Raw genomic sequence first — 26,530 nt, forward strand, 5'->3', positions numbered from 1 at the left:
ACAGTTCCTCTCCACTAGGTAGCATCTCTAAGGCCAGCGCTGTGCTGGAGAGCAGAGCTGCAAAGGCAGTGGAGGTGCATGTGTAGTGGCCAAGCAGGAACTCACCTATAGGAAAGTTGCTGAAAGCATTTACTGGCGATGGCCCTTTCTGCAGCTCGGGTGTAGTGTGGGGCATGACATTGTCAAGGAAGGACTTCATGGCTGGCTGATGAAGCGGCTGCTGAGAAGGCGGAGTCTGCTGCTTCACCAGCAGGCTTGGATCAAGTTGACGAGACTGTTGCATCATCTGCTGCTGGACACTAAGAGGTCGACCCTTCAAACAAAATGATTCGGGAAAACTGTGAGGGTGTGCCTTTACAGGTGCACATTCTTTATTTCTGAACTCACCTCCTTCTCAGGAGGAAGGACACCAATCAAAGTTCTATAGCTACTATGACTTCTGGACAAACAGCAGACTATTTCATTGAATTTGAAAAAAATTCTTTCATTAACCAGTGAGAAGGCTTTTCTACCTGCTGGTCTTGCTGCTGTCGGTTAGCAGAAGGCACGCTTCTCGGATTCTGCACCCTCTGCTGCTGCGCTAACAATCGCTGAAAGAAGATGGAAAAGGGCTATCACTGTTCAGCTGTTACAGACTACATGCTAAGGATGACTATGGTCAGCAGACCTACAGAACTATATACTACACAACCAAGTCCTGCCTCATGTAGAAAACCTCTTCCTTAGAATCGTTATCTTGTTTCCAGAAATTCTGCAAAAACCCTGTCTTTAGTCCAATCTAGCTTTTGCAATGCTATGGCCAGAACAAAGGGCTTTGCATATGTTAAACTCTACCAATAAAACACCCCCAACACCCAGCTGTCACTTTAACAGGAACTCTCTTCCTCCCCCAATCATGGTTCCCTTCCTGGATCTCCCCTGAAAACATCTTGAACTTCATATACGTTCACTCTTCATCTTTTCTGATAGGCTATCAGCTTTATGCAGGCTATGAATACAATGTCTCTGTTTACTGCAGTGCCTGCATACCAAGCAGACAAAAAACACTTACCTGTAACTGGGAGATCTGAGAAAGCTGGTTTAGTTGGGATAGCTGGTTCAGCATGGCTACCTGTTGAGGGCCAAAGAGCGGGTTCAGGCCACCGTTGTTTGGTGCATACTTCAGCAATGAAACTGGAACCTTAGGATCACAATGGTAAGTTAATAATGTTGCTGTAATATCGCAGACTAGCTAAGCATATTGTCAATTTAATTATCAATTGGGCAGTTAAAAGTAGTGGGCAGTTCCATGAAATGTTACAGCCATTCAAAGTGTTTTCCTTACTAAGAAACAGTTCACACACTCTACTTTTTTAGAGTAGGTCAAAATGGTGGAGATAAATCCTAACCATCCTATTTGACTTTACTGTTGCCCTCCTCAAGATGTTTTACAGAAAAAAAAAAGATACATTTTAGATTTAAATAACCAGTCATTATCCTTCTCTCACACGTCTGCAACAACAGCGAATCAGCACTTGCAGTATCTCAAGATATCAATAATTATTATGATGCCCACTAGTCATCTCAAATATAAATTTTAATATTTACTTGTATAAATGTTTTGCCTACATGTATTCAGTTAATTACATGCATGCCTGATGCCCAAAGAGGCCATCAGATTCCCCAGGAACAGAGTTCCAGACAGGTTGAAGCTGCCATGTGGGTGGCAATCAAACTAGGTCCTCTGAAGAGTAGCCATCACTCCAGCCCCCAAACATAAATTTATTCAAGGTTTTTCTCTAGGAAAACGAAGGAGAGGAGCAGGGGCCTGTCTACCTGAGGGGAGAGTAATGGAGGAGGCACTTGAGCACGGAGATTAGGCTGAGATGAACTGAGAGGTTGTGCTGGAGGCTGCTGCATGCCCCGGGGTTGTGCTGCTGTGTTTCCAACACCAAACATACTGGGATTGCCATTCTAGAAACAACCAACAAAATAACCAAGTGATTCTTCAGGGAAAGACGCTCATTATCATTTGATACTACCATTTAAAACACAGTAACCACATACAAGAGACATTACTACTAAGACAGACCATTCAAGAGAAAGCCTACAATGCACATCTGGACTTACCTGTCTAACAGAATTCAAGTTTTGCGTACCCAGCCCTGCTATGGAGCCAAGGGCCTGGTTAGGTAGTGCACTATTTGAAGGGGGAAGCTTCATGCTTTGACTGGACATAAACTGCATGTTTTGGGATTCATCTGCTACAATGCCATCCTGATTGGACAGACAGAAAGATGTGTAACACCAGCCAAGCAAACAAGTAGAAGGGAGAAATCATTGCAGGAACAGAGGAGAAGTCACATGACATTCCAGCACCAACAGGAAACAGGTAGAAAACAGAAGAGATCAGATTAGTGTTAATTCTAGAGCACATAAAAAGAGCCAAACACATATTTCATGGGATTAAGAAGAAAATATACACATAACCTCTACACTAAACTGAATATAAATGAAACAATAAACTAAAAACCCATTAATAGGAAAGGCATTTGATTATATATTTTTTTATTACATACATTTTTCCTAAATATTATGCTATTAAGGGTATGGTTGATTAGTCTCGGAGATTAAAAAAAGAAAAAGAAAAAAAGAAAAAAAGATTGTACCTTATCAAAATAAGGATTGCGCTCCATGGAAGACTCTTTGGAAATCTGAGGCCGAGAACCAGGACCTTTCCCGACCGTTCGATTGTAATCACCAATATTTAGGCTATGTTTATCTATCTCCATTCGCTTGTCTTGTAACATTCCTAATAAATGTAAGTAACTATTATTAGTAGGAAGAGCATCAATTTATTTCATTTAGAAAAGTAGAAAGCAAAATGCTCACTTTCCAAAATGAAACAATTTCTGCTTCAATAAACACATGTAAAAACTACATTTCTATTGCATAAATTCTGTACCTTACGTATTTTAAACAGACAGTACTATCTTAATGAACCAATTAACTTGAAAGGGGACTGGTAAGCAGAAAGCAGCTAACAATCTCATTTTACAGACTTCTTAGGCAACTTAAGACATCTTAACATCATCTCTTATCTACTTAACATTTTATGTATATGTGGTCACTCAACATTTTACGTATATGTGGTTACTCTTGGAGATATGTCCCTTTCCCAAGATAGGGTCTTTCTTTGGCCTCACCAGTTAGGATAGACTGGCTAGCCAGGCAGCTCCAGAAATCCTCCTGTGTCTGCCTCTCCAGCTGCGGGAATACAGGTGCATGCCAGTATGCATGGTATTTTTGTGGGTACCGAGGAGTAAACCCCAAATCCTTGTTTGTGAAGCAAGAACTTTAACCAACTGAGCATTTTCTCACCCCTCATCGGCTTAATTTTATAATAAAAATAATTTCCATTAGCAAGGAACAAGATAACAACAACAAAAACCCCACCTACTTTGATAAACCACCATCTATTAAATGCTTACTATGTGTCAAATGTCACTTTAAATGTTCCAGTTACAATAATTAAATGTTTGTAACTTGCTATTATTGTCCCTATTAAGCAGCTGGAGAAGCTAGAGTCCAGAAAGGGCAATGTCTTCTCCTCTATAAGATATCAGATATTGTCTGGCTAGGCATGGTGGTGCACACCTTTAATCCCAGCACTCTGGAAACAGAGGCAGGTGGACCTCTGAGTTCGAGGCCAGTCTGGTCAAAAGAGTAAGTTCCAGTACAGTCAGAGCTAAATAGTGAGACTTTGTCTCAAAACAAAAAACAAACAAGATATTCTCTACCCATTACCCTCTGACTGCTCTGCCATTAAGTATGACCTCTCTTATTTTTGCTGGACACTGCCAATCTCTAATTATCTACCTAGTTTAACAAACTCCGGAGAACCCAATAGTGCTTTACCCTAATCATTGCACTGGCTGGGCTGTCATTTCTTCTCCTCTCCACAAGTAAGCCCACCACCTCTTTTACCTTGGGTATATACCCAGTGGGTATATATATCTCTATGGAGAGCACTTGATTATGTCTCTAACATTCACTCACTACCAAGGTTTCAATGTTACCACCCCCCATTCAAGTGACTCACCAAGTAAAAAACTTCATATTCTGAATGCTGACTTAGCATATCTACTCCAGTGGCCTACCATCTCTTAACAAAAATTTCATCTCTTAATTCTACACATTTTCCCAATCCTAGAATCTCACCTGATGATTCTCTGCAAATGTTCTGAGAGGTCTATCACCATCAAAATACTCTCATTCCAAGAAAGTGAAAAAGTTTTTAACAAAAGGAAAAATTCCTTTAAACAGGAACACCTTTTAAAACGCTATTAATTTCTTGAGATACATCAGGTATCTGAAATCTACCTTTTAGTACCTGAAAAACCATCCCCAGATCATCAATAATTCCAAGCAACACCCCTCTTCAGTTCTCTCCCCAAACGAGAGACACCAGTACACCTTGGACTCTGTCTTGCTATCAAACCTCTATTGTTACAGCACTGCTAATAATGGCCAGCTCCTGGCATGTCCTTTCATTCCAAAGTCATTTTTTGACTGTTCTATGAAAACATATCTGGATCTATTTATCCATTTTCTTTTGTCAGCCAGCACTGGGCCTTTCCCAGAAGATGCTCCTGGGTCAACGAGGAGTGAAAAGCATGACTTAAGGGGTCCAGAGCACTGTTAGCTTCCTCAGGCCTGTTTGGTCAGCAAAACTCCGTGGTCAGCTCCTCACATACCTCTAAACAGCACTGTAGCAGTGTTTGGTGAGCTACCTGTGTATCTGTAGCATTACCCAGCAAGTTCTACAACTATGACACATCCTAACTTTTCTGCCTTTCAGCAAGCCATGGTAATGGCAGATTTGCCTTCATGGGGATAGACACATTCTGCATATGAGCCGTTCTTGTCTACAAAGCTATGAATATGTTCTTCACTGTCCTGGAATACTTCACTGTACTGTGTCAGGCCATCAGTTCCTTCATAGCAAAAGAAGTGTGGTAATTCTACATCCTTAGGATGTTATTACTACACAGGCCATCACCTGAATGTTGTTAGCCAACTGGGTAGAAAAGCTTATTGAAGATTTCAACAATAATGCCAGCTGGCAGACAACATCCTCCGAGTATAAATTCTATTCTCCAGGACACGGTCTGTGGGGCTCAATATACCAGAAACCGCAGGTCTGAGGTAGTGGCTCTCTCAGCGATGTCCAGGCCACTGCCAGAGCTCCTGCTTCTGCTCCAGGAACTCTGATGTTTAGACCTTGGTTCTGGACAAGGCTTCCAACAAGACAAATCTGGTTCCAATGAAATGCACAATAAAGCCAGCCACCTGGAGAATCTGTGCCCTAAATGACAATGAGCAAGCAGACAGGAGCAGAACCAGTCTGTGGGCTGGAGCAAAGAGCTTTGAACACAGAGTGGAAAATGGTGTTCTGACACTTAGTGAGGGCAGTCGAGATATTCTGGAACTCAGTGAATTTTATGAGTTGCTTCTTAGTACTTCTCTGCTTGGTAAGGGTCACGAAAACTTACAACAGTAAAAAACAGGCAGTACTATTAAGGATGGAAATCTTTGAGATAAAGGTTTGAATGCGGCTAGTTAACTATGGCTCCAGTTAAGAATGGGTAAGGAAGAAATAAGAAATGCAAGACAGAACCACCAATACAAATGATGAACTGTGACCAACTAGAGAAAAATGAGGTACAGGCTTAGCAGCCCCAGCTTGAAAACCTGAAACTTTCTGTGTGTATTTTGCCAAAGTATAGGTTTCAGATTATAGCTGTTCAACTGGTGGTCTGTGCAAATATTCTCAAATCCAAAATTTCAATATTTGAAATGCTTCTCGTCTCCCCTGCAGCGTGTCTCATGTTTTCAATTGGTTATTAAATGTGTGCTCATTTGTATGGGCCAGTCATTTCCTTTCTCTTTCCCATTCTGCTTTATTCAAGTTACTGAAAGTTAACTCTAATTTAGTCTTTAGGCAAGAAATTGGCTTGAGGGTCACTTCCTCAGTGACACACTGCCTCCTGGGGATTGCACCCCCTGTCTTCCTCACAAGAAAGCAAGCTGTTGGGAGACGAGTATAAGATGAGAATGAAGTCTTTTACCACTATGCTCAAGTTCAAGTGTGCACAATGCCTATGGAAGGTGAGGTGTCAAAGGGTTGGGGTGAATGGGACCAACTACTGTTTTATTTACTGCCTCTCAGCACCCACCCCCTACAATTAACATTTGGGGCTAGCTCTTTCTATAAGGGGAGAAATGCATTTTTGAACTTTATATTATTGTTCTCTTTGCTAGTTGGCACCAAAGCTGTGTGAGTAAAGAGTGCAGGAGAGACACTGCAAGAAAAAAGGGCCAACCCCCAGTTCCGGGATGCTTTCGCTTCCTTCTGTAGCCCAGGCTCCAGGGCTCACCTCATCAGAAGCTAGCAGCTGACACCAGGTACCGCAGAGCAGTGCACTGTGCTTCCAGCATAACATTTTTCTATGAGTGGCCCTTCCCCTTTCTCTGAGTGCGGAACTCATGCAATCACAATGGGGTGGTACCACAATAACACACCTGGCTGGTACATAGCCAAGATCTCTATACAAGGTATGGGTGCTCTGCTGGGCACCATCCCAGCCTCTTTGCCTTTTACAGGCAATCTACTACTACTCTAAGCCCTTGTTAGTTAATAATTTGTAATTTATGCACATCTTTCCTTATCCATTTTATTGTATTCTCTCTCTTTCTCTCTGACTGTACTACCATCTAATAACCTGTAAGGGCAAAGTGGACTCAAATTTCATCACAAAATCTCCTGTGTCTTCTAGGGCCAACCATTTATAATAATTATCAATTAATCCTACTCTCCACTGAATTAATCTAGTCATCCCACCATCTTTCTCTGTGCGTGCGTGCGTGCGTGTGTGCGTGCGTGCGTGCGTGCGTGTGTTGGGTGGGGTAACGCAGAGGGGGACTATTTAGGGAGGGGAAAGAGGAAATCAGACATTTATGAAAATACTCTAACAATACACGATTACAAAAGAACCTCTTTAATCCCCAAGCTCTTGATTAGCCACCACCTAGTTATCTAGCACCTTCACCTCAGTCAAGCTGCACCAGCTACCCCAACCCTGCCTTCCTTCAACCACCACCTTAGATTTCTTGTCTCAGTCATGGACTGCTTGGCATTTCGGACTATGGTTTGGGATGTATCCGTCATTTATCTAGGTCTTTATTATGCATAGTCCTCTGATCCAAACTACTAAATCTTCCACTCAAATAACCTCCTCTTGATGGGACTCTGCGACAACATAGACTGACAGACACTACACTACCTGAGATGTGCACAGTGATGTGTCCTTTAAGGGAACATCAAAACTCACTTCCTTAAGTGTGCTCACACAGCGCAGCAGCAACAAGGAGTCTGCAGTTAGGAGCCAGGGCGGCTCTCCTGCACTGGGTAAGGGCTCTTTCAGCAAGACCTTAACTCAGCTAGGCTTGTTTACCAGTGAGAAACACCAACTCAGAAGGATTGAATTTTCTCTCACCTCCAGAAAGATCCATCTTATTGCTCTGTACATTTTCTTCTGGTGAGTCTCTCTGAAGGAGGAAAAAGCAACATGTTAGCAGACTTTACCAAGGAAAAAAAAGTGAACTACTTTCCTGTATTTTATCATTTAAAATGCAAGCACATCATACATTTTTTTCTTTTTTAAACTGTATTTATGTGTTTGGCACATGTGTGCAAGCGCCTGCAGAAGGCAAAAGAGTTTCAGATGCCCTGGAGCTAGAGTAAAGTAGTTGTGAACCAGCCCCCAAGAGGTAATGGGAACCCTGGTCCTCTGAAGAGGAGCAAATGCTCCTAATTGTGGAACTGTCTCTCCAGTTCTTTTTTAAAATTTGTGTTTTAGTATATTTTTAATCTGCAGAAAATTATAAAATTTAAGAATTAAGGTTTGGCAAATTTTACTCTATTCATATTTTAAAGACTTAAAGATGAAGAATAATTTTTAAGAAAATAAAACAATAAAACTGGGATAAATTATGAACCACCACTAAAGAGGGTAGAGGTTGCTAAGAAAACATATACTTACTGAAAAACTGATATTTGAAAACTGTTTAACAAATGGATTTATCCACGCATCTTCTTGTTTGTTTCCACCTTTCATCATTCCCTTTGTAAAATAAAAGAGTAGAAAAGATGCCATGGCCATCTCTAATTATCTGGACATAGTGATGGACTAATCAAACTTCAAGACAATTCCCAACTCCCATTTTTAGCCAATATTTTCTCCTTCAATCAACTCTTACCAGAGTTGTTAGCAATTAAATAAATAAACTCATTTGATTTTCAACTTCCTTTGCTCCAGTCCTCTGGTATAGCTGTAATGTATAGAGAAATCTCTAAAGGCAGGCAGTCAGAAGGAAAAGACAAAAGCAAAGGGCCTCACTGACCCGTGAAGAGAAAATCGGGCCTCTGTGTAATGGAAGACTATGGGATGCTCCCACTTCACAAATAGACCATGCTCTCTGACATGTATCATCATTTGGATTTTGGAATTCTTATACCAAAGTAAAAAATAGTAAGTAGGTTCTCAAGTTAGTCCTAACAAAACAATTTAATCCATAATTTAATCATGATAGGAGCACTTTACTGAAAAACCAAATCCCCCCAAAAACCTACTAAGTATTTATACATGATAATGTCTTTTTAAAAAAGTTTCAACTTGTGTAGCTAAGAACACAATGTTGTGAGCAGCAGCTGAGCTGCTTGGGTGGGCTGGGCAGTACATTGAGAACCAAGGGGCCATGACTGGCAGCAGTCCCAGGGGAAAGCTCGAAGGCACAGAGACCGAGACCTCACAGTGATGTGATGACCAAAGGACCTTCTCTGTGTATTAATGTCCCTTTCCCAATGCTACTACCTGTTCCTTCTGACTGTGAAACAGAGCACAGCTTCTTAACTCCCCACAAAGGCAGATTTCTAAAGCAAGCACCTAACCCTCTCCAAAGATTCTGAAGGCATCTCTGGTTCCTGCTCCCCTTCCCATGGTCTGAACAATTGTCAACCTCTGCCCCTTCCATTCTTAAATGTGCTTCTAACTGTTTCTCCTTTCCACCTGGAATGTTGTAGTAGCCTCCTGAGATCCCTACCTCTGGTCCTTCCTCTACTCCAACTGGTTACACACAAACATTAGGCAGCTCTCTTTAAATAAGGTTTTAAAAGGCCACTGAAGTTGCTTTCTACTAAATTTCACTGGCTCCATACTTCACAGTGAAAAATGAAGTTCAAGTTTTTTAGAATGATGACAACACTTTCATTATCTATCCTTCCTCTAACTACAGAGCCAGCTTTCTTGGTCACTTCTTTTTAGAAATCTACCTTTCAGTTCTATCAGGCCACCCCAGGCATCTTCCACATCCCAGCACACACTTGTGTGGAGCTCAATAGCCCATGAAGCTCGCCTGATGCCCCACCAGAGACTAGGAGCCCCTGAAGGGCCGATCTTTAGTGTATTGGAACCCCAGCACCAAGCACAGTACCTGGCACACAGCAGAAGCTAAATAAGAGTTTGCAGTTGCTTTCTAAAGATTTTTACTAGTAGAGACAAGGGAGAAAGAGTAAAAAGGCTACACACCCTTTCCCTTCTCCTTTTTTTGCCACTCAGACCCTGTAAGGAAAGACAAAGTCACAAAACAGCATGGTCCAGTGGGAAGCACAAGGTTTTGAATCTCCAGACCTAAACTTAAGTCCTTGCTATGTCACTTACTAGTTAGGCAATTTTGGGCAAGTCACCACATTTTCCAGTCTCAACTTCCTCCTCAGTGTCCTATCTCAGAAGGTTAGGAGGACCAAATGATTTATGTAAAACATGTAAAAGCACATCATAAGCTACATGGCCAGGCATCCATAGGCAAATCCAGCCAAATGAAAAAATTATAAAATGAAAATGGCAGGTCCTAGAATTGAATCCCAGGATTAAAAGGGAATAACCTTGGCCTTGAGCTAGGCCAGGTGCCCACTAAATACATGACTTATCAATAATAAGTCAAAAGAAAATCATTCTCAAATAGGGCAATGAGGACATTTTAGAGTCACTTGTGAGACTGGTAACCTATTTTGAAAGATGCCCCAGGAGAATCTGCCTCCAGCCCCCAACCCCCAATACTACTTCCCAGAACACAGTGGTTCCTAAACCTGGCTCTACATTAGACACTATTTGGTAAGCTGGGTGCAGTTTCCAAAACTTCAGAAGACCTTGGGATACAGTAGACTATGTGTTAAACAAGTACAATCCATTTCTCATGTAAAGCCAGGTATGGGAACACAATCTGCGACTCGGCCCCTTCCTGGGGATTTTCATCCCAGGACCTGAGGGATGAGGAAGGGACACTGATGATCAGTGAATAAAGAGAATGGTGATTCTGGGTAAGGGGAAAATTGGGACTCTGAGTGAGGAGGTAAAAATGCAAGACGGAGATGAACTGGCAGTGAAATGGAGTCAACATGGAGATTTGCCCTTCTCTTCATCCTCACCACTGCTGGTACCACCTGGGGTTGGGGTTGCCCCAAGCAGTACTGGTGGAGCTGAGGAGGAGAGAAATCCCGAGCTGTAGCAGTGGGGAGAAAGGAAGTTCCCGTGGTCTTACGTTTTTCTAGGTAGCTGCCCATTCAAGAGGCTACACCTAAGTTGGGGGCTGCCTGGACTGTACTGACTGCCATAAATGGGCAGAAGAGATTAATTTTCTATGGGTAAACTACCTTTGAGATTTAAAGTTTCAAGAGCAAAGCTCACGAAATGTTTACCTTTGATGACATTTTCTTGGTATATGGTGGCCAATTTAAGGATGAGTTAAGCTCTTGAGACGAGTTACTGTTCCACATTCCAATCTCTACATCCTCCTCCTCTTCCCAGCCAGTGGGGCGACTTCCAGGTAATGGCATATCATCACCACACCAGCCATCTTGCATAGATTTGGGCCCTGATTTGTAGATTTGTGATACAAAGACAAACAGACTTTAATGAAACAATTCATCCAAGAGGTTAAGCATATACCAAAGTGCAGAGACACTGGAGCTAAACAAAACACATCTTTATTTCTCAAATATATGTAATAGAAAAGGTGTATTTATACTGCATTGAAAGTTCACTGCAAAGAATTGAAACATCAAATGAAACTTTCCATGTTTTCACAAATCAAAGAGTTTTCTTTTTCAAGACAAAGTTTCTCTGTGTAGCTTTGGAGCCTGTCCTGGAACTTGCTCTGTAGACCAGGCTGGCCTCAAACTCACACTGATGTGCCTACCTCTGCCTCCTGAGTGCTGAGACTAAAGGTGTGTGTCAGCACAACCTGGCCAATCAGAGGGTTACTAAACAGAGGCAATGGCAGCTTCTTGCATGTACCCATTTGATCCTTAAAATGACATAAAGGACAGTGAGGATGGATGAGGCACAAAAGAATCAGTTTTGTATGTTTCTACAAGACTGGTCAAGGAGTACTGAAACCACAGGTAGCAAGCAATTATGCTCCACAGCCTTCGGAGTTCCTACAAGATGTCCTAAGCCCAACATGGTAAAAGAACAACATTCACCTGCATCTCAGGGTCTTTCCAATTCAAGATTTAATGGTTTGGACATTTGTCCCATGTTATACTATTTAGTCTCTCTGGTTGAATGGCATAAAAGCTAAGTCAGTTTTAAATAATCCAATAAGGTGAGAAAGAAATTTGATTTGGTGGAGGATATGTAAGTCATTAGTAGTTACAGTTTTGAGAAAAATATATTGAACATTATATAAAATAAACCATATCATCCTGCTAAACCAGTGACAATTTAGGAGCACTTGCCTATTATTTAAATGTAGTTTATGAGTTCATCATCAGCACCACTACAAAACAGTTACTAAAGATCAAAAATGACTCACCAGATTTGCTTAATGATTGTGGACCAACAGAGCTGGAGCCCCATGTGGATGCACTGGATGCTGCAGTAATGGGTTCTCCCCAGCTGGGACCACTGTCTATGGGCTTACCCCAGGCTGAAGTACCATTATCCACAGTCGTGGCTGGAGTAGATGGCTCTCCCCAGGGCTCACCCCAGCCTTTAGAAAATGTGAGAAAAGAAGTCATCAGCATAGATAGAAGGAAGCACAGCAAATAAAGGACAAGGAAGTACTGTAAACCACACGAAGAACTTCATAGTCACATACTGAATAATGATGCTGTAACAAGCATGAGGCACATTTTTATGTAAAGAACATAAATTATTCTGCACTAATATAATTTAACTGTACAATGTTTTAACCTTTTCTTTCAAAACTGCCGTCTGGTGCTAGGGCAGATTCTTTTGAATAATTTAATTATAGCAAATCATCTTCCTTTGCGGATGAAGTTAGTTCCTAGAAATGCCAGGTTCTTCTGAACTGAAGCTTGTGAACTAAGGCAGGCATGGTGTGAAGGGTTATAATAGTCACACTTTACTGAAAGGACACCCTTCCCACAGCACTGTTGTGGAGAACAATGGACTATATGACTACCAATAAGTAAGCAACCTACTTTATACACACTGGTTAATGTTCACTTAAAAGTATACAGGAAAAAGGTCTACACTATTACGTTAAAGTTGTCTAAAACAAACAAACAAAAAAAGCCACAAAAGAACAAAGAAACAAAGATGATTGCCCTAAGAGTTAAACATAAATCAACAAACCAGACTCATATTTAAAAACAAACAAATAAAGCAAACCACAATTAAGTACCAAGAGAATTCATGAAAACATTGCCATTTCCCTATCCAACGAAACATCACTCAACAAAACCTCCATTAACAAAGGAAATACACGCCTGTCACATTTAGAGAAAATTTATACGGAAAAGAATTCACTCAGTACAGGGGAGGATAAGTAGGAATATACTAGAAAGATACAGTGCAATGTTTTAGACACACACACTATATCCATTATTATTTGAGTAGATGTAGACTTCTAATTTAGATGCCTAATTTAGAAAATTCCTCTAACATCAAATACCATTTATCTACAGTACCATACTCAGTCATTTGGCTTTATTGTATTTCAATAATAAAACCAAACAGTTCAGCCTTGCCTCAGAATAACTGAGAGAAGTATGTGACAATGCCACCTTAACCCCTTCTACACTCCTAACAGAGAATAGAGTATGTAAGATAGAGCTGTTGCCTGGTGAACACGACCCCTGCAGCACAGCTCAAGGCCTCGATGTGCACAAGTGCTCTGTTAAATAAATCTATGACAGTGTGTCAGCACAAGCTTGCTTCCAGAACACCACTGGACTCCAAAGAGGACGCTTACCAGAGCCACCGCTTGCCTCCTTGCTTGAGACAGCATTTGCAGACGGCAGCAGCCGATGCATCTGCGCTTGCTGGTCGGGGCGGCCGCTGCCATCCGGGATGTTTTTATTCCACATGTTCACATTTTTGTAGTTGTATTTGCTTGGATCGCCCCAAGCTGAAGTTCCATCGTCAATCTCCATTTTTCGTCGTATAGATTCTGGGGATGGCTCCTCCCAGCCTGTGGGTTCTTCCTCCTTTGTTGGAGCTGGAATTGGTCCTCCCAGCCAGCCTGTACCAGGAGGCTTGCCGGTGGCTGGTGGAATTCCCCACGATCCAACAATGTCTTGTTGCTTGTTCCAATCTGGAGAACTAACTGGTTTTGATGAATCTCCCCAACCTAGAGACTGATTACACTTTGGAGGGTCTCCCCATCCCTGGGAAGAATTAGGTTTAGAAGATTCATCCCATCCTGATGAATTATTTGGATTTATATTATTTCCCCAAGTAAAAGAACTAGTTTTACCAAGTTCGTTCCAACCAGAAATGGACCTGTCACTGTCACTACCTCCTGAGCTAGATTTCTTATTAGCCTCACCCCAATGGTTACTCCTGGAAGTTTCTCCCCAATTATCACCGGCAGAAATGGACCAACCTTGGCTTGACTTTTGTCCATCACCCCACCCCTGTTTGTTCTTTTGCGAATCATTCCATGCAGACTTCTCTTCTTTGCAATTCCCCCACTGATTGCTCTTGATCATTCCTGTAGCAGCAGAATCATCTTCCCATCCCCCCTGGCAGTTTGAGCCTTTGGAATCTCCCCACCTCAGAGTAGGTTTGGGATCGCCCCACCCTGATACAGATGAGGTATCATTACTATTAGGGCTAGTCTTATCTACACATGCCCCTGAGTTAAAAGTCTGTGTTGCAGAGCTTCCCCAGGCCTCTGTCCCATTGTCAGTCTTTCTTTCCCCTCTGGGTGATGTCTCTGTATCCCAGGCAGTATTCTGCTTAATAGGAGTCTGTCCCCAACCGGAGTTGGACAGGACACGTGGATCTAAGTCAGTTCTGTTTACAATGCTTTGGAGTAATGTGTGCTGATCAATTTTTCTTCTATCTCTACTCTGACCTTCCCCAGTTACTTTCTCTTCAAGGCGTCCAGTGCTCTCTGTACTACCATCACTCTCCACTGCGCCTCCTGTTTTGGCCCACACACTGTTTTGCTCACTTGTCTGAGATGTGGCAGAACCCTGATCCTCTTCCTCAGTAGACTTCCATCCATTTGTAAACTTCTTACCATTGCCATTTGCACTGTCATTGGAATGCTGATTGCTAGGCAGTTTGTTCCACTCAACACTGGGTAGACTAGTGCCAGTGTTCTGTGCAGGACTTCCCCATCCTCTTCGACTTCCTCCAGAATTCGCACCATTTCCACTTCCCCATGGTGAACTCTGGGAATTTGTTGTCCCAGGTTCCCATACGCCTCCCCCTTTATTTGTGTTAACTTGAAAGTTAGTGCCTATAGGCCCATTTATGCCAGGCTGCATTAGAGTTGCATTCACAGTGTCACCATTGGCTTGGCCGTTAGGGCCTGCACATTTGTCTCCAGAGTAATTAGAACCATAGGCACCCCATGTAGTACCGTAGGAGCCTCCAGTTTTTGACTCTCCATTGCTAAGGTGAGAAAGGGAAGTGCCATTCATAACTGACGGAGCCTGTATCTGAGGATGATTCATTGTGCTCACACGCCAGGCCCCTGGATTACTAGTAGGCAGTTCATTATTCTGTACTGAACCGGAGTTTGGTAAACTAGAGGTCATAAAGTTAGTAGTGTTATTTGGTCCAGTTGTTTCAGTGGTGATATTCTGAGGTTGACCACTGAACGAAACCTTCTGTGTACCACTTACTTCAGGCTCACATGTTTCCTGAAGGCTGCCCCAGGTACCATGGGTAGAAGAGCCACTGACTTTAGAGTTGATACTCTGATTGTTAGGCAGCTGGCCTATGGTACTACACTGAATATTGATGCCAGAACTCCCACTCCCTACAGGCCCTTTTAGGGCAAGTCCATTGTTTTCTAATACTGGCCAGGCACCATGGTTGCTAGCTGAATTCAAAGTGCTTGGATTTAACCCTCCATTTGATGAAGAACTTACAGTGCCCCAAGCATTCATTCTATTGTTACTATTTTCTGATTTGCTTTCAGGAGCATCCACAGAGACCTGACATGTGCTTATTATGGCTCCATGGGGGAAGCCCCATGGCCCAGTACTACTTCCGTGACCCACATTATTGCTGCTGCTACCAACCACAAACTTGCTTTGAGAACCGAGTCCAGTGCTGTTGCGAAGGCCATCTTTTTCACCACCTGTGTTCCCTGAAGCCATGACAGTGATGTTTCTCTCTGACTCAGAACTGGAGGCAGAATCAGCATCCATACATTCTGAAGCCAACTCGGGATCAGTGCCAGGGGCCGAGGGCCATGCTTCTTTTTCCAACAAGTCCTTTACAGCATTCTTAGGGCTTGTGCTACAGTCACTTGTAGAAGACACAGGTCCCCGCTGGCAATTTTCATAATGGGATCCTGAAGTATTATGATTTATATCTAGAATAAAGGAGAAGTACAACTATTTATAAAGTGTTAACCATTTCCAAAATAATATTAGTAGGCTGAGAAGAATGATGATCCATTAGATACATGTTGCTCCTTAGCATTAGCAAGATGCTCCGCAGTATGGCTGAGGCACTGGTTATCTTCCAGCCACCAACTCTCCATGGTCAATAACTTCACAGGCAGAATTATGCTGCTTCATTCAACACCCTACAGTATTGCATGGAACAGAAAGCCCCATAGGAATACCTGCTAAATGTACGAACTCGTAAAATCCCAACAAATCAAGAATTTTGGAGTAGGAAAGACTGGGTGGCAGTGATGAATTAGGGCAATCCAGGCTCAGAGACTTGACTTGGGAGAAAATGGACTAGGGAGTAAGGAGCCCAAAACGATTCAGTTTCCTAAAATAGCTTTCTACGAAACTCCTTTGGATGTTGTAACAATTTTGTAAAAATCCCAAAGCCTTTGCACTGTATTTCTATTTTACTAGTATATACATTCAAATACAGTGTTACATACAAGCAAGGATAGTAATTTTAAAAAAATTTCCTAATCTACTTTCATAACTATGTTTACTAAGGGACAACAGGGGAAAAAATTGGTATGTTGAAAATCACCAAATTATTATCTGTAACTCAGCAGCTAATACTGAAGGCCATAAGAAACCAATCACATAATCCAAGTATTAGACGCACTGCCATGTAACTATCATCTATTTTTATTTATTTTTTCTACAGACAGGGTGGATGTGTGTTTTTGCTAGTTTCTCAGTCTATCTCACTTGGTTTAAGGGTCTGGTGTGTAGAAGTGCATCTGTAACAATGGCTTCTTAAGACATCTGCATGAGGGGTAGCTTACAAGTCTAGAAAGAAATCAAAGTCACAGTAATAGTATGATATACTACTATGGAAAAATGAGTCTGCTTCTACTACTTTCTCTCAAGGCACAAAGGCTAAGAAGCAAACGGTGAGTTGTAAAGAATGGCAAGAAAAGCAACTAATGATTGATCTGTAAAATAACCAGTAAGCATATTCAAGGAAGTACTGCAAAGGGCAGACAACTGCTCCCTTTTAGAATTATTTTCTCAGAAAGTATCAGAAACTAGGTGTGGTCACACCTTTGGTGCAAATCCTCAAGAGGCAGATCTCTATGACGCAGAGGAAGTCTAGACTATGCAGGAGAAGCCTGTCCTTCTGCCGCCCCCAAAGGCAGTCCATTTAGTTTGTCTTCTAGTCTCCCTGAGAAGAAATAATTCTATACTGCATCACATAGCAGCAATTCTGCAAACATCTGCACCAAATCTTTGGGACAATTCTAGAGCACAAGTATTGCCCTCACTTTGCAGTAGAGAAACCAAAGGACAGAAGTTAGAAAACTTATAGAAAGTGAATGAGAGAAGGAAGATGTGCTGGACAGTTTTATGTCAACTTGACACAAGCTAAGTCATGAGAGGAGACATCCTCAATTGAGAAAATGCCTCCAGGCCAGGCATGGTGGTGCAAGCTTTAATCTCAACACTCAGGCCAGCTGGTCTACATATAACCCCTTTCTCGAAAAACAAAAACAAACAAATAAAACAACAAAATGCCTCCATAAGATCAGGCTGTAGGCAAACCTGTAGAGCATTTTCTTAATGATTGATGGGAGAGGGCCTAGCCTACTGTAGATGGTGTCATCCCTGGGCTGGTGGTCCTGGGTTCTATTAGAAAGCAGGCTGAGCATGCCGTGGAGAGCAAGTCAGTGAGCAGCACCCCTCCATGCCTCTACGTTCCTGCCCGTTTGAGTTCCTGTCCTAAATTCCTTTGATGATGTATAGTGATATGGAAGTGTAAGTCAAATAAACCCTTTCCTCCCCAATTTGCTTTTTGGTCATGGTGTTTCATCATAGCAACAGAAATCCTAAGATACAAGATAAGTTAGAGTCCTTCCATAAATCAAAGTAGCTAGAAATCTGTGACCGGCACACCACCACCAACAGGACTCAAACTTGGATTCTTCATAGTGGGTAGAGGACAACCACCTGTGAAATGAGGTTATGTTATTTTCATTTGAGGGTAGGGAGCACTAGGAGCCGAACCTTTTTCATGTTGGGTAAGCATTTTATCACTGAACTTCATTCCTGGTCCTCTGTTGAGATGAGGTCTCTCTGTGTAGTCCAGGCTGGTCTCAATTTGTGAACAGTCTTTCAGCATTAGCCATAAGAATATTGAGATTACAGGCATGCGCTACCAGACCCAGCAAAAAAGGGTACTTTTTAATAAATCGGTTGTTTGATTAACCATAACTACCTTACACAAAGCATTTAGTTACTGCTGTCAGCAGTTGAAAACTCCACTAAAGGTTGGGCATGGTGGACCATGCCTTTAACTCTAGCACTTAGGAGGCAGAGGCAGGAGGACGTGTGTGAGTTTGAGGCCAGCCTACTCTACATAGTTCCAGAATAACCAATGCTATGTAGAGGGACCCTTTCTCCAAAACAAAACAAAACAAGCAAACAAAAAACCCACCAAACCAAAAACAAACCAAGAGACATTGTGCCACTTATCCAGTCTGTGAGACCACAGGTAGGACCTTCTCTCTGTATGCCTTGGTTTCCTCATCCAGACAATAGAGGCTAATCTTAAATGATTGCTGTAAGGATTAAATGATTAACAATTAAAGGTGCTTTGAATTGTATCTGATCCACGTAAGGCACTAAATGAAGGGCACCACGATTATTAATGATGCACACTCACAATTATCATTCTTTTTTTTTTAAAGATTTATTTATTTATTATCTATACAGTATTCTGTCTGCATGTGTCCCTTCAGGCCAGAAGAGGGCACCAGATCTCATTACAGATGGCTGTGAGCCACCATGTGGTTGCTGGGAATTGAACTCAGGACCTCTGGAAGAACAGCCAGTGCTCTTAACCTCTAAGCCATCTCTCCAGCCCCACAATTATCATTCTTTCATTCTATCTCCCAAACATGTTTTCATTTATCCTATCACTTTCATTAAGAACAAAAAGACAGCACACATCACAGCTAGTGTAAGGTCTCTGCTTTACTATTATAAACACAATGTAAACTATTATATTCACACCCTACAATAATACCTACTTCTAGAAAACATGTGGGGTAAAGCACAAAACTTTACTAATTTTCCTTAACTCACTATTTTTCCTATTTAAAAAAAAATATTTTTATTTACATGTCTATGTGCGTGCGCTTGAGGAGGGCACTGGGTCCTCTGGAGTTGGAGTCCCAGGCAGCCTGGGTGTTGGGAAGACACTTGTTCTTTGAGAAGAGCAGCAAGACCTCTTAACCACTAGCTAAGACCTAAGCCTTAGCCTTTATTCTTCCCTGTGCACAATAAACCAAAACCATTACCCATTCTTAAATACAAACCTTCCCTCCATATCTAGAGCAGCTCAGTTTTCATTACTATTTCCCACCTTGGATCACTGCATATGCCCCTGCTACCATTAACCGGCATGCATGTATTGACACTTCCACAAGCAGGAATAAGAAAAAAAAACACTGGGCATCTACAACAAAACTACCCACGCTGAAAACAAGAGAATAGACTTGGAGTTTAACCATGAAAATACACAGTGTTCCCACTGCAACATGAAAAAAGAATACATGTCAACAACTCTATCATTCAATTCTGATAAATTATAACTCAAAGATAAATAAATAAGGACACAAAAAGACCAACATAAAAACCAACCGTATGGACACGGCTTAGTTGGTGGAATGCTTGTCTAGCATACACAAAGCCCTGGTTCAGTCCCCAGCACTGCAGAAACTGGGATAGCATGGTGATACAAGTCTACAATCCCAGCAGTGGAGGGATGTGGTGGTGGAGGAAGGAGGATCAGAAGTTCAAGGTCATCCTCAGCTGCACAATGAGCTAGACAGAGGCCAGCCTGTCTATACAACAGATCCTGTCAAAAATTACCAAGAAAAAATTATTTTCATATATATCAATGGGGAAAATAGATCTCCATCTTCAAAATCATGTAATCACTTACAAAATTAGTGACAAAAATACTTGAAAGTCCTATATTAGCTTTATTGCAGCCCATACATAGAAGAGAACTTGCTACAGAAACTCAACCTCGGATGAAATGAAGCAGCAAGACACAGGGCTTCCTCCTCTTCCTCCCACCCCCCAAGTGTTTCTCTGTGTAGTTTTGGTGCATGTCCTAGATCTTGCTCTGTAGACCAGGCTGGCCTCGAACTCAGAGATCCACTTGGCTCTGCCTTCAGAGTCCTGGAATTAAAGGCGTGCACCACTGCCACCCGGCACGACACAGAGTGTCTTGGCTTAACCAGAGTGTCTAATAGGATTAAAGTGACTCAGACATCACGTGTAGCAGGTACAAGAGCTGCCCCCCAGTATCACACAGAGGGAGTACACAGGGTCCCAGGACAGACAACAGCAGTGTCCCGAAGGACTATATAAGTACTACAGCTAAAACTCAAGTCAACTTAGAACAGAACCAAGTAGATGCCAAAGACAGAGCAAAAGTCAACGTTTTACATTTGTAGGAGAAAAGGAATATTCAGTACTTGGAAAATGCTTGTTTTTAATGAGACAATAAATCAAAACCACCAAATAAAGTTTTAAGAATAAGGAGGAAAACAAGTTACTGGTAAAGAGGATTTTTTTATTCATAAAAGTAAAGGAACCATGCTGGCCATGGTGAATCTCTGTGAGTTTGAGGCTAACTTGGTCTATACAGTGAGTTCCAGAACAACTGGAGGTACCTGGTCTCAAAAGAAAAGCCAGCAGTAGAAGTAATGTTGCACCTGTGATCCCAGCACTCAGGCTGGTGCAGGAGCACGGAGAGATCCAGGACACACTGGGTCACAGAAGTGACCCTTTGTCTAAACCTCTCCTACTCCCACTCCACACCAAAACAGGAAGAAACCATAAAATAACTAATTGGACCTCTTATAGAGCATGCAAAGTAGTAGCAGCCATCTGACGCCCGCAAAGGGGTTCCATCACCTTTAATGCTACTAGAAGTGTTTTTCACTTCTGGCCTTGACCTCACCTGGAGATGTCTGTGGTGATCTAATGGTGCGCTGTTGTTTTATGTCTTCTTATTTATGTTAGGAAAATAGGGAGAAGTACCTTCAGTGATATGATCTAAAACTCCATTTTTTTTTTTTTTTTTTTTTTTTTTTGGTTTTTCGAGACAGGGTTTCTCTGTGTAGCTTTGCGCCTTTCCTGGGACTCACCTGGTAGCCCAGGCTGGCCTCGAACTCACAGAGATCCGCCTGCCTCTGCCTCCTGAGTGCTTGGATTAAATCCGTGCGCCACCACCGCCCGGCCTAAAACTCCATTTTAAAACTGTAACATACTTGACACTTTCAATAAATCCTAAGAGAAATTGTTTTTAAAGTGGGTTATCTCAGATGACTCTCAAGGTATTTTTGATTATGAAAATGCTACAGTGTAGGGAGGGAAATGGTGGGAAAGGAAATAGCAACTCAGGAATCAGAGTCAGAGGCTGATCAGACTGGAAAGTCCAGTAGAACAGGGAAGCCAAAGTCCATTACTCTAAGCAATGTGGAGGAAAAACATTCAGGCTTCTAATCTAAGTACATGACCATGACTTTCCCCCAAGACATAGTAAAGGACATTGAGTGGTAAACCCCTGTATTATAGGGAGAAAAGAGGCATTACTGAGTAAATTTAAAATACAAGTTTTCATACAACGTAGTGCTGTACGTTACTAAGAAGTGAAATCCAAATCACCACCAGCTGAACACGGTGGCATATACCTTTAATCCCAGCACTTGGGAGGCAGAGGCAGGTGGATCTCTGTGAGTTCGAGGCCAGACTGGCCTACAGAGTGAGTTCCAAGACAGCCAAGGCTCCCCAGAGAAACCCTGTCTTGAAACCACAAAACAAACAAACAATGCCATCAGCATCCCATTTAGAAACTGTTCTAGGAGAGCGGGCTAGCTGACTCACACCTAGAAGAGTGAACAGTGCACTGGGGATACCTATGCAAACAGGGTCTGTAGGGCAGAGCCACAACTGGTGACATCAGTTAGATGACAATACTCTCAAGAACAACTGAAGCTGAAGGAAAGTCAATCATTTTTTTTTCCTTTCAAATACTTCAATGTTTCTTTTTACCTCAAACACTTTAAGTCTCACCAGAAAGAAGCTTCAGAAGTAACTAGTACTCAGGGCTGATCATGGTTCAGTAAGTAACGGTCAGAGTACCTACTTCTGGGCCGTTGGTCTAGGAGCAGTATTTTCATGGGCAAGGTGGTCTATGACAACTATTCAATTCTGCTGAGGCAGCTGGAAATCAGTCACAGACAACATGTCAATCAGAAGGTACAGAAAAGGCTGCTGAACGCATTTGTAAGCATATTGCTCTTGACCAGATGTTGAATACTTCCACTAGGCAACTGACAGTCAAAAGGGGAGAAAAGAAACAGGAATCCAGAAGTTCAAAATGAGCACAGCATGGTAAACCAGTGAGACAGGAGTTACAAGGGGAGAATTCAAGAGGATTTCCAGGACTCCAGATAAGTTCCTGAATGAATGGTGGGCCAACTTTTGGATGCCAACTTTTTTGAGGCATCCATAAGGCAGAGGGATGTGCTCAAGTTTGGACACACTGAGTTTAAAGGAACCTAATATTAGCTGAAGATTCCAGAAGACATGACCCCGGAAACATGGAGAAACATGAAACAAAGCCAAGTAAAAGAGTGAAACTTGAGAACTAGAACTCGTCAGAGAAACTGCTACATACACAAGAGGAGCAGAGGGTACAAGAAAAGAAGAACTAGACAATGACCTAGAGGCCAAGGGGCAAAGAAGCTTTTAAGAAAGATGTGATTAGAAAAAAGTAAAAACAAACAACCTCTACTTACAAGAGACTTTTGAAAACAAAAACAAAACAGAACCCACATTTTAAGATTTTTTAATAGTCTGCATCCGACATCCTGGTACCAATGGCTCTAGTTAGTGAGCAAGAGGCAGGTTACAGAGAACTACAGCAGTGTATGACAAGACAGTAACCACAGCCATTCCTTTAAGATCTCTAAAAAGCCGGGCGGTGGTGGCGCACGTCTTTAATCCCAGCACTCGGGAGGCAGAGGCAGGCGGATCTCTGTGAGTTCGAGGCCAGCCTGGGCTACCAAGTGAGTTCCAGGAAAGGTGCAAAGCTACATAGAGAAACCCTGTCTCGAAAAACCAAAAAAAAAAAAAAAAAAAAAAAAAGATCTCTAAAAATAGGAGGACAAAAGTTCCCTCAGAGTCTCAGGGGTAGAGAGGCTTAGGGGAATTCAGAGCAAGTAGACTCCAGTGTGCTGACGGGCAAAAGGAAGGACAAGCAAGTGCTAGAAGCACGAGTTACACACGCTATCTTGGAAGAGACCAATGAAGGGGCAGGATGCATTTCAATCTGCAAACACTTTCAGAATCCTAACGTCCTCCCAATTCTTGTTCATTTCATCATTAAAGCTTAAATGTCTTTGAGCTTCCTAGAAAAAAAAAAAGAGAAAAAAAAAAAGGAATGGGGGAGGGAGCGATGGAGGGAGAGGATGTTTCAAATATCAACAGGAAAGTTGATAAGGAAGAATTTAAGAATGTTCTGTACCACCACCTAAATAAATACACTAGAGTGCTAGAGGACGATGCCTTGTATTCTTTCACTACTTTACAAGTCTATTTTGCCAGTAGACAAATAAAACCTTTACATTTTATATCTGAATTCATTCCTGAACAATATAGTACTGTCTTACATGCTTTTTAAATATTTTATACCATGAATAAACAAACAAAGCTACCTTGAAATGCCTAGCAGAAATGTGATCATCAACTATTAGAATATAGTACTGAATTGTTAATAGGCCTGTGGACAGGGGTGTGATAAATGGCAGGGTCAAAGCTGGAGAAGAGACTACCCTTAGTCTCAGAGGACTAAACAAGAAGTGCCATGAGGTTCACCATTTCAATTTCAAGTGGTTCGACCATAATGAACATGTGCATATGTGTGTGACAGAAAAATCAAAACAAAACGTGAGTCAACTAAGAAGGCCGTCAGCCTTGGCCTTGAAAGGACAGACACTCACTGTTCTAGTCTTTGTAACTGTACTGAATGGATTAGGTCATGTGGAAGAAGGAGATCAGAGCACTTTGACCCTGTGTTATCACTACCACTAGAATCTTCCAACTCAGCTATCTGACAAGAGCAGGACCTGTCCGGGCTATAGGAGTCTAGTACAAAGAAGCAGACTGAAACTCTGTGTGTTTACTACTCCTACTGTGTACATTACGTATAGGTCAGGAGACAGACAACTCTGTAGTGTCAGTTTTCTCCTATCAACTTTACATGGGTTCTCGAGATTGAGAACTCGGGTCATTAGGATTTGCAGAGCAAGTGATTTTACCTTATGAGCCACCTTGCCAGCCCCCATCCATCGCACTGTTGGAGGCCAGATCAGATAATAACAGGCCAGGGCTTAGCCTGCACAAGGTCCTAACAAAAATGGAAGTGCAGAGTTGCTTGAGAAGAGAAACCTTTACCTGCTAGCCCAAGGGTAGTTTCTCATCTCAAAGTATTTTTTTTACTCTTTGCACCAGAGTATATACCAGAATAAGAGAGGCATCCTTTTCCTTTTGACTATGAAAATTATATTTGGATTTCCATGTGTTGCCTCATGCCAAATCTACTCCCTAACCTAAAAAGGCTAAAGAGAGACAATTCTGAACCTCTGGTAGTAGTCATCTACATAATTGGAGTGTCTCTGAGTGACTGACCATGCTACTTATTTTGTCCAATACAGTGTCATCACTAATGAGTTGGCTGCTTCCTAATGTGTAAAACAAGTATGGTACTACCTGATGTGTAAAATGAGAATAAGCACCCTCACTAGTGTACAGTCACAACACACACCCTGTCAGGAGCAGTCCTACGATCGTCACACCCACTGTCATTAGCTCTGCAGGATCTGATTCTTATAAGGAGCCTTTTCTGGCTCACTGACTTCCCATGGTCTGTTTTATAGCTAAAGTTTCAGCTACCACTTAAACAGAACACACAGAGAAACATTAATGTAAGTATATGAAATAAGCTTGCAAGAGGAGATTCACAATTTACCTTTTAAAGACGAAAAGTATCAGGGCTAGAAAGCTGGCTCAGTGGTTAAGAGCACTTACTGCTTTTGCAGGGGATCCAGGCTCAGTTCCTAGCATCTATATGGGGCTCACAGCTGCCTGGATCTCCCGTTTCAGGAGATATAATACCTTCTTCTGGCCTCTGTGGGCTCCTGCACACACACGGTACATATATACTTAAGAAAGAGCATATGTACACATGTATTAAAAAATTTTTTTTAAATAAATCTTTAGAGACAAAAGTGCCAATCTTGTTCTTCGGAGTGTTTCAGTTTCACAGTCTGCATTTCCTAACGGCTTCAGGATTTAATGCCTCCAAATAAATGTGGTGCCCTGCTTGCCACCCTCTTCAAAAAACAGGCAGGGGGGGTTTCTTCATCGCTTTCTTTGGAGGCTCTTTCCTATGCTCACACATAACTTCTCATCAGAATGAGCACCTACAAAACTTGGCTATCTTGACCCATACTCATTTTGTGCATGTGTACATGATGGGGCATGTGTGCGTATATGTGCATGTGGAGCACAGAGGCTGATGCAGGGTGTCTCCAATCTTATTTTTTCAGACAAGGTTTGTCAAAGCCTGGACTGGGCCAATTTGGCTAGACTGGCTTGCCAGCAAGTCCCGAGGATCCTCCCTTACTCTGTCTTCCCTGTGCTGGGATTACAAATGTGGCTGTATTAACAGGGATGCTGAAAGTCTGAACTGGGTCCCCATGCTTGCACGGTACGCACTTTACCCAGTGAACCGTCTTTCCCGTTCCCCGCTTACTTCTGAGATACACAACTCTTACATTTCTGTTGCCTCCATTTTAAAAATAGCTTTGGTCTTTCTTTTCCCAAATGGAAGATGCATACTTGAACTTTTCTGAACACACTATGTCATTTTACTGTCTGTTTATCACATATCACCTTACCTGGCTCATAGTAGATACTCAGGCATTTGTTGGATAAGGAATACTCTAAGACTTTAGTAACAGATTGCTTATGCCAATGACCAACACCTTTTCCTCTAACCTGGCTTCCCAAATGAAATTCAACTTCTTAATTACCTACAACCTGGCCTATATACAATGTTAAACTGTTTTTGAAAGTGTAGGTCTTTCTATAAATATTAGAGTGGCTAGCTAGTCTTATTTCAACTTGAAATAAGCTAGAATTATCTGAAAGGAAGGAACAATTGAGAAAATGCCTCCATAAGATCCAGCTGTAAAGCATTTTCTTTCTTTTTTTTTTCTTCCTGTTTTTGAGACAGGACTTCTCTATGTAACAGCCCTGGTTGGCCTAGAACTTGCTTTGTAGACCAGGGTGGCCTTGAACTCAGAGATCTGACTGTTTCCCAAGTTCTGGGATTAAAGGCATGTACCACCACGGTGGCTAGGCATTTTCTTAATTAGTGATTGATGTGGGAGGGCCCAGTCTATTGTGGGTGGTGCCATCCCTGGGCTAGTTAGTGGTCCTGGGTTCTATAAGAAAGCAGGC

General features: G+C 42.1%; 1 protein-coding gene across 3 annotated transcripts in view; it reads right to left on the reverse strand.

Annotated features, from left to right (window-relative positions):
• Tnrc6a (trinucleotide repeat containing adaptor 6A) overlaps positions 1–26,530 on the reverse strand; it is a 178,668-nt gene that overhangs the window by 11,962 nt on the left and 140,176 nt on the right. For 2 of the 3 annotated variants that reach the window (XM_059267294.1, XM_059267303.1), the window contains exons 6-16: positions 13,321–15,903; positions 11,917–12,093; positions 10,799–10,974; positions 9,630–9,662; positions 8,085–8,165; positions 7,539–7,590; positions 2,649–2,791; positions 1,816–1,953; positions 1,052–1,180; positions 513–590; positions 106–313 (exon numbers count right to left, since the gene is read on the reverse strand). In XM_059267294.1, the coding sequence (XP_059123277.1) occupies positions 106–313; positions 513–590; positions 1,052–1,180; positions 1,816–1,953; positions 2,649–2,791; positions 7,539–7,590; positions 8,085–8,165; positions 9,630–9,662; positions 10,799–10,974; positions 11,917–12,093; positions 13,321–15,903 (3,798 nt within the window). Of the gene's footprint in view, positions 1–105; positions 314–512; positions 591–1,051; positions 1,181–1,815; positions 1,954–2,109; positions 2,257–2,648; positions 2,792–7,538; positions 7,591–8,084; positions 8,166–9,629; positions 9,663–10,798; positions 10,975–11,916; positions 12,094–13,320; positions 15,904–26,530 lie in introns of all 3 variants that reach the window. The other variant, XM_059267308.1, reaches the window with a different exon arrangement.

This window comes from Peromyscus eremicus, chromosome 1, assembly GCF_949786415.1.
Source record: "Peromyscus eremicus chromosome 1, PerEre_H2_v1, whole genome shotgun sequence".
In the NCBI taxonomy this organism is placed as follows: Eukaryota; Metazoa; Chordata; class Mammalia; order Rodentia; family Cricetidae; genus Peromyscus; species Peromyscus eremicus.